Source organism: Mustela nigripes, chromosome 1, assembly GCF_022355385.1.
Source record: "Mustela nigripes isolate SB6536 chromosome 1, MUSNIG.SB6536, whole genome shotgun sequence".
Classification (NCBI taxonomy): Eukaryota; Metazoa; Chordata; class Mammalia; order Carnivora; family Mustelidae; genus Mustela; species Mustela nigripes.
In genome coordinates this window covers 133467000-133479712 of record NC_081557.1, presented here as the reverse complement: position 1 = coordinate 133479712, position 12713 = coordinate 133467000, and the positions used below count along the sequence as shown (strand labels likewise).

Below are 12713 nucleotides of genomic sequence, written 5' to 3'. Positions count from 1 at the left end.
GATATTTGTGCTATGTAAGGAGTGATACATGTTATGTATAAATGAACGTGGTGCAGCGGACAGGAGATACATTTACAAATTTAGAAAGAGCAGTGACAGTAGGCTTCACTGAGAGTAATGTTAGAGAAAAAAGCTGCATGAGGTAAAGGAGTGAGGTTATGCACATATCCGAGAAAAGATACTACAAGCAAAAGAAACAGCAAAGCCATGGTCCTCAGACTGTAATGTGTCTGAAATATCCATGGAGCAGGTACTAGGCTCGTGTGGGAAATCAGGAAGAGGTTAGTTCAACAAGATGATCAGGGATCAGTTTCTGTAGAAACATCATAAGAACACTGACTTTTACTCTTAAAAAAAAAAAAAGAAAGAAAGATAAGAAAGAAAGAAGAAAAAAAGGCTGGGGGAAAGCTGACCTGTAAAATTGCTTTCTTTATGCAGCAAAAAAGTTTTTTGAAAAATTATTTGGCACCCTTAATGGATGCCGTAAGATATGACCTCTACAAGACAAGGCAAAACAGCATAAGGTAAATGGACAATTAAAAATTGACACTAAAAAATACTTTATTTATTATGTAAAAAAGTGATATAAGAAATAGTGAAGAATTTCAGGAAAATTAAAATTCCAGTAGCAGACTTAAAATCCACATGTGTATTACAAAAGAGTAGAACAAACTCTGGACAGCAGCTTCAGCAATGTGAAAGATAAACTTCACAGGTTCTCTTATAATTAAGAAAAACATAGCAATGGAGTACAGAAAAAGAATTTTTGATTTAAAAATATAACCCTTCCTGATAAGAGACTGAACAAATTAAAATAGAAACAAATAGCAAAAATCTAATTTAAGATATCTCTTCTTAGTTCTAAAACTACTTGAGCACTGTCCAATGCAAATGTATATAACATAAATTTTATGTTATTTTTGTTTTACCAAAATTTTAAAAACTGAACTGAAGCTTCCTATGAGCATGTTTTATGTAAACATAAAGATTAAAAATTCTTAGCATAGAACTAAAAGGTCAATTTAGAAAATGACCCTCAAAACAGAAAATCCTGGGGAAAAGAATTTGAAATATAAGGATTTTTTTAAAAATTCATATAAATACATAGGCAGAAAAAAATCAACTACAAGAAAATAGGAATTACATGGCTCTACTAGGGGATACTAAAAGAGTCTACTCCACCATAATAGTATATGCCAGAGGAAATGAAACTCTCTTACTTTGATGTGAAGAGTAAAGGGAATATTCTAAAAATTTTATGTCCATATTTGAGCCTTTCATGTGTGAAGATTACAGACAGATTTTCTCAAACACGCCAAGGCAAAGAAAATAAACCACTCTAATAAACTCTCTTTAAAAATCTTTTAAAGCTTGCTAAAAGATGTATTCTTCTCTCCTACACAGAAGCAAAAATTAAGAATGCAGAAATGGGGAAGTTTTGGTCTAAAATGATATGTGCCTGCTCTGTAAGACATCAGCAACGTAAGAGCCAACTCATCAAGGAAGTCCTGAAAGACTCCTCACATCAACAAACAGTAACTGGTTTAATTGGACATATTAATCAATACACAAAAACAATGCAACTTCATAGGGATGAAAACCAAATTGTTTCATTATGAATTTTAAATATTTCATTGTGAGATTAGACACGAAATATTTATCTCAGGAAAAGTTTATAGTCATATCAATCAATGTCTAATCAAGTATATCAGTGTTTGAAAACCAAAGGTACCCCTATGGCAAATGATAATATGACTGTCTTCAGATGATGAGACCTAGTATGATTTTGCTTTCTTTTAACCTTTTGCATTAATTAAATATTCTTTCATGAATTTGGGTTACTTTGCTTTTTTACAAAAAATAAACTCTTTTATTATGAAATGATCACAAGAAATTGTGTTCCTTTTGAAAATAGAATCTAACCCAGATCTTTTAAAATCTATAGCCAGGGGTGCCAAGGTGGGTTGAACATCTGACTCTTGATTTCAGGTCATGATCTCAGGGTCATGAGATCGAGCCCCACATCGGGCTCTGCGCTCATCAACGAGTCTGCATAAGACCATCTCCCTCTCCCTCTGCCCCTTCTCCCACTCATACTCTCTGCCTCTTTCCCTCCGAGTAAATAAATAAAATCTTTAAAAAATAAAATAAAATATAATCAATAGCCAGCACCCTTAACTACTATAGGACAATACCAATCACACATGAAAAAAGTAATCTTTAATTCCAAATGCCCAACTAACACAAATTCTATGCTTGATAGAGGCGACAAGCAAAACTAATTATTATTCTCCTACTCTGCCGCAACCCTATACTATGCAAGACATTACAAAGCATAAAAACCTGTGAAACTTAAAAGTTATTGCTACAGACTTCTAAGAAAGAGCAAACCTAACCACAGCCAAGCCAAGACTCCATCTCAGAAAATGTCAAGCTCAGTACCTTTGCTTTAGCATCCTCTGGGTCGTCTCCCTTAGAAGCCAGCAGCATGAGTCGTAGGACCAGGGTAATGCCAAGAGGGAACTGTCCTCTCAGTTCAGGAACATTGGATTTAATGAGTTTTTCTATTTTGGGCAATGGAATATCAAAAAAATATACATCTCCCAGCAGGTCTTGACCTCGTCTTCCAGCACGTCCAGACATCTGGAAACAGAAGAGAATCACAAAGTAAAACTTCCCTACTTTCTCCATCACAGTATAAGAATTAAGCCTTTTACATAGGGTTGGAGCAAATACATTGTACATATGTCCAACCAGCATATAAACAGAACTTATAATCCAATGGGTAGCACTTAGGAAATTTACCATAGCTAAGACAGAGCTGAGAATGAGAAATTTATCATTATTATGTAATTATTTCTGGCCAAAAATCATGTTATATATTTATATCATGATATACAGATGGAACAGAGCACAACAAGAAGACTAGACCCTAATTTCAAATTCACTTATAGCTGAACTAATTACACCAATTCTCTCCTTTCCCACTTTCTCTCCCTTGTTCCTTTCTCACACACCAGTGTGTTGCATTACAAGTCACCATAAAAATTGTGCACAAATTGAGGAATACATGAGTAAGATAAAATTCTGAAATTCTACTTGTTGAAAACAAACTCTTTAGGGAAGTGGTATTAGTTCTCATATATTAAGTGCTTAGAAAGTGCTAAATCCTTTGAACTGTTTTTATATAGACCTCACAACAACAACCATATGAGGTAAATATAATCATTATCTCCATTTTACAAAGTAGAAATAGGGGCATGAGGGATAGAAGAAACTTGTCTGTAGTCAAACCCCAGAAAGTGGAAGACCCAACTCACACCCTGGCATTTTGACTCCCAAGTCTATCATCTGAAACATTATAACACATAGTGAAAAATGCATGTGACTCCCAAAGATGATATAGGATAGGAGAGCTCATGCAGAACACAGCCCTAGGAGGAGAGATCAGAAAGATAGGGGTTAGTAAAGTAGTGAGAAATAAGAGGAGTGTTATATTGGATAGAACAAAGCCTACAAGGATAAGAAGTGTTTAGAGAGAAAAGGAGGAGGGCATTTTGATAAAAACTTGAATGTTGGCCCATACCTTAAAAAATAATCCTGCTAGCAGAAATCGTCATCAAATACTCTAAGTGAAATAAGGCAAGCAGGGAAAGTCAATTATCATATGGTTTCACTTATTTGTGGAACATAAGGAATAGCATGGAGGACATTAGAAGGAAAGGTAAAATCGGAGGTGGAGATGAACCATGAGAGACCATGGATTCCGAGAAACAAGCTGAGAGTTTTAGAGGGGAGGGGATTGGGGGTTGGGTGAGCCTGGTGGTGGGTATTGTGGAGGGCACATATTGCATGGAGCACTGAGTGTGGTGCATAAACAATGAATCTTGGAACACTACATCAAAAACTAACGATGTACTGTATGGTGACTAACAGAAGATAATAAAAATATAATAAAAAAAAATAGGGTGCCTGGGTGGCTCAGTGGTTTAAGCTTCTGCCTTTAGCTCAGGTCATGATCTCAGAGTCCTGGGACTGAGACCTGCATCAGGCTCTCTGCTCAGCAGGAAGCCTGCTTTCCCCCTCCTCTCTCTCTCTGCCTCTCTGCCTAATTGTGATCTCTCTCTCTGTCAAATAAATAAAATCTTTAAAAAAAATTATTCTTGAGCAGGGAAGCCATATGAATACAAACTAAACTGTGTATGGGACATAGAAGAGTAAGGAGAATTGAAAATCAAGAGAATTGTTTTAATAATACAAGGCCAAGAAGGTATGATGAGAGATAATGAAAACAGAAATTGCAAGGCAAAAATCAAATACATCTAGGAGAATAACGAAGTGGGCTTGGTAATAGGCTGTGTATTGGGAGCAAAGAAGAGAGAAGTATTAACTCCAGAGTGCAAAAACACGTGCACAGGAAATGTATGAGTAAATGTTTATCTAGCACCTTTGATATTTATCTTTCTTACAAATAACTTCATTTAATTCTTGCAAATGCTGTGAAGTAGTAATTATCACCCTTATTTTGGAGACAGGAAGAAAACGGTCAGGCGGTTAAGATCTATCTCACCCAAAGTCACATATCTGGTCAATGATGGCCAATGATGGCCACCTCCGATTTTCCTTTCCTTCTCTAATGTCCTCCATGCTATTCTTTATGTTCCACAAATAAGTGAAACCATATGATAATTGACTGTCTCTGCTTGCGTTATTTCACTTAGAATATTTGATGACTATTTCTGCTAGCAGGATTATGATGGCCATCAGATTACACATGATGTAATTCTACACTCATGTGCCTACCATAATACCACAGCTAAACCAGACAGTCAGGCATGAATGAATGTTAGGGTGTGCTAGCACATGAATTGCAATATGTTCTTAAACTAACAGCTCACATATTTTACCATTTTATGGCCATATTTTCATAAGGCAATAGTGACTGTATGCATATTGCAATACCTGTCTGTAATTTAAAGCATCCAGATAGACTGAGTTTTGAGCAAAAACCACTGATTTGCAAGGCATGTTGATTCCTAAAGCAAGTGTCCCAGTAGCTGTCACCACCTAGAAAGAGAATAAAACAATTCTTCATGAAATAGTATTTCAGTAGAGTGCCATGTACTTCCTGAAACTCTCTGCTCTTCAATTGAACCCCAGTGGGAAAGCCAGAGATGGCCTACTTGGCTATTGTTCCTCCACACTGACAAGAGTACCTGGCACATGACAGGCGTTCAGTAACTATTTCTTAAGGAATGACTAAAAAAGGGAATTTCCTCATGGCAGGGTAATAATACTTTTACAAACCCCTTTCTGGGACACTGCCCACTTCATCCCCTCCAGCTTATTTGTGAAGGTTATTTCAATGGAGATAACATATGTTTTAATAAGGGCAAAACACAGTTTCATCCCCGCCCCCCTCAATTGCCTTACAACTGACCAAAAAGGAGCAGGGAAAACTTTATTTCTTAAATGTTCCAACTTTTGCTCATTTTCTCATATAATTTTGGGTATTTCTATTGGTCCTCTCTTTCTCTTTACATTGTCATATATGCCATGTCTTAAAGGTAATACTTAAGTATATGGAATAATTTTCTCTAATTATTCTATAACTGAGGTCTACATTTGTGAAAATGAAACACATGACTTATTAACTATTTTTCTAAAGTTCTTTAACAAAAACAAAAATGGAAAAGAACATTAAATTTATATTATAAGTAGAACACATACATTTTTTAAAAAATGTGTTTTCTATAACAAAGCTATCACTATTTCCATATTGCCTCTCTAGAGTGATCTAATTATTCATTCATTAAACTAATAGTAATTAAGGCACTACTACTTAGCATATACTATTTTAGACGTAAGATATGCCAACCAAAAATACATGTGCCTCTTTTCCCCAATTTATAAGCATGTAGAAAATTTTGTCTCTAGTTATTGACCTTTTTGTTTAAAGATTATATTTATTTATTTGAGGGAGAGAGAGAGTTCAAGCAGGGAGGAGGGGCAGAAGGAGAGGGATAAGCAGACTCTCTGTCAAGCAGGGAGCCCGATTCAGGGCTCAATTCCAGGATCCTGGGATCAGGACCTGAGCTGAAGGCAAAATGTTGAGGAAAGCTAAAAGGTAATTTTTTAATCTGTCTCTTAACTAATAACAAGCTAATTATTTATTTTAAAAGTCAATAACTAGAGGGGTGCCTGGGTGGCTTAGATGGTTAAGGGGCTGCCTTCGGCTCAGGTCCTGATCCCAGGGTCCTGGGATTGAGCACCACATCAGGCTCTCTGCTCAGCTGGAGTCAGCTTCCCCCACTGCCTCTCCCTCTGTGTTCTCTCTCTCTCTCTCTCTGAAACAAAAAAAGTCTTAAAAAAAAATACTACATAGAGTAATATCCTCTCATTCTCTCCTCTCCTTCCCCCTGCTTTTGCACTCTCTCTCGCTTTCTTTCTCTCACATACACAAATATAATATACATCAGACAAAAAATCTGATATGGAAAATTTTTAAAAACTCAGAGGCTATTCTTAAATACTGCTCAAGATTTAAACTAAGAAATTATGTTAATCCTTCCTATAGATTTATCCAGACCATCCCCATGCATCCTCATGTAACATACTAAATAACACATAGTAAGGGTTGGGTTTTCAAGCTATTTAAAGTAATCTTCCTCTTGTTCATCAGTGATGGGAGAGAGAGAATTTAGTGGTGACTCATCTAAAACCTGCCAAAGTATGAAGTGGGCTCTAAGGAAGTGATACATTCTTGCTCTTACTTCAGCTATTACACTGAAAAAAGATTTGACCAAAACCTATTATAAGTGTCCTCTAAGCCCATGAAAGAATGTCTGTAACCAAAATTATACAAACAGCTGACAACATTCCCTAGATACTATAAATGAAAAAGCAAGAGATTGTTATTCCTAGATCATAAGAGTTACACTTCACTGCAGAAATATTTGAAAAAGTTATCTGTTTAGGGAATAGTTAAATTCTTGAAAAAGAGATAAACTAAATGATAAATTTCAAACCCTCTCCCTCAATTAGATGAGATGGAAGAATATGCAGTGATATCATGTGTTGTAAAAAAAATAAAGGATATAATTAGATGAGAAAAAAAGTTACTATTTTTTCCTTTCATGAACATTCACTTTCATATAGACAGAGCTTCAATTTTTAAAATGAAAAAATTTACCTACCCTAATAAATCCTTTCCTAAAAAGAATCTCAACTAACTGTTTTTCTTTGAAGCTTAAAGAGCTGTGATGATAGCCAATACCCCTTTCTGCCAAAGCCTTCAGCTCTGCACCTTTTCTTGTGAATTTTACTCGATCAAACACCATCTGCAAAGTCTGAGAGAAATAAGAGTATTAGCGATTTTGATCATTTATCTAAGTTTAATTTATATCAGAAAATAATATTTAAAGGAAGTAACGGTCATACTTTGTCGTAGTTTTAAAGAAACACCGCTGCTTGAAATTGACATGAGCAAAAAGAATATTTTACAGCAGCAACAGTAACTATAGGAAATATTCCCAAATCTTTGAACAGACTGTCTCTCACTGTTTGACCCCACTTCAGGGGTGAATAGTACAGACAAAACAGTAGATGAAATACCCCAGAGAAGGTGTGAGTGTACGACCTGCTTTTGCCTGGGGGGAAATCAATTCTCTATTGGAGCCTTACAAGTTCCCCCTATGGACTGAGAGAGAGAGAGAGAGAGAAAGAGAGACTTCTTCAGGAAGGCAGAGCGGGCTTCTTACCCCATATAGTCTGGAAGTGCTTACTTCTCTCTGTAAATCATTCACAAATGGCCTAAAAAACAACCATTCCCTAAGGGGGATAAACACTGTTTATGAGGGGGAGATAAAAGAAAAAAAAAAAAAAAAACCTTGAGTATCCAAAAGCAAAAGATGCTTCAGTTGTATAGTCATCCATGCAATGGAATATTGAGGAGCTATTCAAATGATGATGTTATTTCATGGTTATTAAAAAGTTTTCAAAAAAAAGGTATACAATAGAACTGTGTGTGTGTGTGCACGCATGTGTGTGTATGTGTGGTCATAAATGAAAAATATATAAAAGGTTCATTCAGAAGGGCAGTGATTACTTCTGATTGATGGAATTGTTTTTATTGTTACTAATTTGTATTTTCAAATTCATCTACCTTAAGCATGAATTGTTTGCATTAAAAAAGTTTTAAGGAAAAAATGGCATAGCACTTTTTTATATTTCAATGTCTTTTGGTAGAATGTTTTAACTATAATATAGACAGCTTCTGATTTTGACAAATTCTGTGTACACTGTACATTATTTAAAGAGTATTGAACCACATGTACCCAAATATTGAAATGAGGCATGTGGAATTAAAGTTTAGAATTCAGGCTGTGAAGAAGCCCTTTGTGATGGAAAAAATAATAAAAAGACAGACCCTCTCAAGAGTTCATTGTTACAAGAAAGAAATAATCTCTAAAATCTCTGCAGAGCCCTAAAGAGTTATGTGTAACTAGAAGGTCACACAGAGAGAATTCTATTCTACTAGAGATTGCATTTAGTTATTACATTCAACACTGTCTATAACTGAGAAATAATGGCTGATGAGTAAAGTCATTTCCTAGAGGAGTATTTCTTTCCAAGGGCTGACCTCGGTGTCTATCGCTTTTTGATTAGCATAAGTGCACTCTTGAGGGATTTCCAGGTTCTTCTCCAAAATCTTGAGTAGATTATTATGTTCAGCTTCATGTATTAGCATTTGATCCATTTTTCTGGGATTTTTCTGGCTTTTTTCATCTCTGTTGGTAAAAATAAATTTTAAGTAATGAATAGTCAGATTTGGCTACCTTAGTGAGCCGGAGACCTCCTAGATCCCCTCATCGCCCAGACATTCACTCCCATATACATCTGTACTATTTTGACTCAGACTTCCTTTTCCACATCCTCATTAGCCTCTGGAACTTGGGGTCCTTCAGTAAACATTTTCCAGTTACCCATATTTTCCCTGAGTGTTCCCTCCCCCCACCCCGCTGCAAGTAGCACTCTTACCAAAGTCAGTTCTCCCCAGATGACCTCACTTCCCCTTACTAAAGTGGCAATCATTTTCTCTTTTTCAGCCTTAATGACACCAAGCATGGAGGTAAGGTAGGTGTCCCCCTTGCTCCACATTGCCAATTTCAGGCTATTGTCCTTCTCTCCTTGTGGTAGAGGCTACAACAGCTTTGAGTTTGGTTGTTAAGGAAGGGATCTCAGCTACCCTGTTCCCTGGAGAATTGTCCTTAACTGACAAGAGCTTCCTAGAAATGCTTGTGAAGTTACAACCTCTCTTGGGAGAGAGGAAGAAACCTAAGGCCAGTAATTAACTAATATGAGGTACAAAAATCACCCACGTGGACCCAAGCTGGGACAATTCTGTGATGCTCCCAGATCTCCCTATTGGATGAGACTCAGGCATGCATATCCACACATATTTTCTTTACTTTCTCCCCCTCCTCTTTTATTGTTGCTTCTTTCACTTTCCTATAGGTCCCTCATGAGCATAAACTTTCAATAAATCACCTACATAGATGTCCCCATCTCAGAGTATGCTAGTGAAGAATCTTACCTCAGGCATAGTTGCATAAACCCTGGCTATGTCATCAGACTGTATTATCCATTACCTCTCAATGTAATGGCCTTTTATAGACACCCAGATCACTTACCCCTTCTTTAATTATTTTCACTTTGTCTCTTAGCTGTGGGTATAAGACATCTCCAAATATGAGAAGATAGCTCACTGGTATCCCATCGCTAAGAGTTCCCTCCTCCAACTAACATTATCCTTAACTCAAGAGAGAATGATATGACTATGGAAAGGCCTGGCATTAATGTTTGCAGAGCATGCGGCAGAGTGCTAATGGAGACCCACATATTGATGTTTAACTGTAAGTTTTAAATCAAGGTAACAAACTGCCAAATAAAATATATTCTCTCCTACCTCAATAAATATACCTCCATGATAATGTGGAATTTAAAAGGGTGAGAAGGAGCTTCAGGGGGCTATGCCTCCTAAGATCCACTGACTCATAACATTATAGGAATAGATATAGATAGAAGAGGGCCAGAGTGGTACTCTCCAAAACACAGGGTCTCCTCCATATAATGACAATACTGAACAAGGTATTAAAGCATCCTTTATATTTTTATAGTTTGAATTGTTGGTCACTAATCCAATTTGAAATGATGCTCTGAAGAAAAATTGTCTAAAGATCAGTTACTGGGGGCGCCTGGGTGGCTCAGTGGGTTAAGCCGCTGCCTTCGGCTCGGGTCATGATCTCGGGGTCCTGGGATCAAGTCCCACATCGGGCTCTCTGCTCAGCAGGGGGCCTGCTTCCCTTCCTCTCTCTCTGTGATCTCTTCCCTTCCTCTCTCCTACTGTGATCTCTCTCTGTCAAATAAATAAATAAACTCTTTTAAAAAAATAAATAAAGATCAGTTACTGAAAAGGATTATAATTCCTATTCTGTCCCTGTCTGGGCTCTTCACCTCTCACTACTTCCAAGGAAACAGCACAACAGGCAGAGAGAAGTTAAGAAGAAAGGTCAGCCGCAAATTATAACTTGCTCTAGAATGTGAGAAATCTGAATCAGAGAAGTTCTAAAAACTGTGTCTACTTTGAGGAAATATCTGAGTTTGATTATTCAGATTCATTTAAAAATATTTATGAAATGACTATTACCTGCCAAGCAATGTGCTGAGCACTGCAGATAAAAAGAGGAAAATATTAATAATGTAGGAAAAAGAAAGACAAGTGAAAAATAACAGTAATGCATTATAATAACTGATCTACTAAATACTGAAAATGTAACAAGAACACAGAAAAAAAGAGTACTAAATTTAACAGGGGAATTCTAGCAAGATTCAGAGAAGAGATAGCAAAATTATGAATGTAAGCTTTGGGGACAATCCGAAAGGAGTGTACTTAAGGCAGATGGATCAGATTGTGGAAGAACATAGAAGTAGAACAGGTCATGTAAGGAGAACAATAAATGTTGAACATTATTAGAGGAGAGTGGTAGGAAGTAAAACTGGAAAAGTTAGGGCAAAGCCCAAAACCTGTTGGCATGCCAACAACATCCAAAAAATGTATACTTTATCATTGAAGCAAGGAAGAAGGAAAGAAGAATACTGAACATTGAATAATTTAATCAATTTGAAAGTTAGCAAGAGCAATCGTTAGCTATCCTGGAGAGCAGTGAACCTTACCCTCTGGAATCTAAAAAGAAGACCCTTGCAGTCATTCAAGAAAGAAATAATAAGCATGTACACCAGGTGGCAAATAAGATGGAGAGAATAATAGGAAGGCAGTAAACATCTTTAATTAGAGTTGTCAGGATTAGGCATGAGAATAAAGAAGAGGAGTCAAAAGCAAAATTCTATCAAGCATAAAACTGGCATTTCAATCAATTTTCCAATTCATTCAACGTTCACTTATGTGACCGTGAGGATAAATCAGTGACACCTCCATGCTGTGGCCCAAGATAACGTGTTTTGACTTTGCTTGGAGGACTAACTCCTCAGAGACTTTGCTCTGAAAGTTGGAGTCACATACGCTTATTTCGAGGGATGATTATGTCAGGTACATAATCTACCAATGCTCATATGCTGTGGTTCTGCCTCTTTGAAGTCCTAAATGAGACCCATCTATGCAACTAAAGAATATGTACATAAATATTATGACCACTTATCTTTACCCCATTCTTCCACCCAAATTTACACAATTTGCAAATAAGTTCAAGCAATAACTAGAATTTCTTTGCAATACATTCAATGTGTTTCCAATTCGACTTGTGGAGTATTTTAACCCTTAACCACTAATTTGCTTCATTAAGTACTTACATTGTCCTTTGTTTCTCAATGGATTTTTTAATTTTTCGAAGTTTGTTAGTCATATCATGGGCTTCTTTGTCAGCTTTGGGAGGCCTTTGACTCTCTTGCTTTTTCTCCAGGGAACTTCTCACCCGTTTAGCTGTTTTTTCCACATCGCTTAAGTTGAATCTACAAGCAAATGAAAAGACCATTTGCCCTGAAAATTGTATCATAAATAAAATTTAAATTGTATTTCCATCTACTGTTAACATCCTGACATATACCTATTGAGCTTTTAATATCCATCTTTATGAGTTTTATCCTGAATAGGCAAACAAGCTATTCTGGGTCATCAGACTCCTTATTAACTACCTGATAGTAAATAGTAAGTTCCCCTCCTTGTGCAGACCTTACCCCTGAGGCAACAACAATGAGAGCCCATGGAAAATTTTCCCATAAGACTAGGTAAGATACTCCACAAGTAACAGACATAGAACAATGGATTTTCTTTATTTATACACAGAAAAGGGATTGATTGCCCCGTGCCCAAAAAAATACAAGATGAGAAAAAGTTTATTCATTTTTTTAAAAGATTTTATTTATTTATTTGACAGAGAGAGGGAGATCACAGTTGGTAAAGAGACAGGCAGAGGGGGAGGAGGAAGCAGGCTCCCGGCGGAGCAGAAAGCCCAATGGGGCTGGATCCTAGGACCCTGAGATCATGACCTGAGCCAAAGGCAGAGGCTTTAACCCACTGAGTCACCCAGGCGCCCCGCGAAAAAGAAGTTTAAAAACAAAAAAGAGAGGCGCCCGGGTGGCTCAGTGGGTTAAGTTTCTGCCTTTGGCTCAGGTCATGATCTCAGGGTCCTGGGATC

At 36.9% G+C, this 12713-nt stretch overlaps 1 protein-coding gene across 5 annotated transcripts in view; it reads right to left on the bottom strand.

Moving 5' to 3' along the window:
- Positions 1-12713, bottom strand: part of DDX60 (DExD/H-box helicase 60) — a 123039-nt gene that overhangs the window by 46668 nt on the left and 63658 nt on the right. For all 5 annotated transcript variants that reach the window (XM_059374208.1, XM_059374209.1, XM_059374205.1 and 2 more), the window contains exons 26-30: positions 11869-12027; positions 8642-8789; positions 7197-7349; positions 4963-5067; positions 2443-2643 (exon numbers count right to left, since the gene is read on the bottom strand). In XM_059374208.1, coding sequence (XP_059230191.1) covers positions 2443-2643; positions 4963-5067; positions 7197-7349; positions 8642-8789; positions 11869-12027 — 766 coding nt within the window. The remainder of the gene's footprint in view (positions 1-2442; positions 2644-4962; positions 5068-7196; positions 7350-8641; positions 8790-11868; positions 12028-12713) is intronic.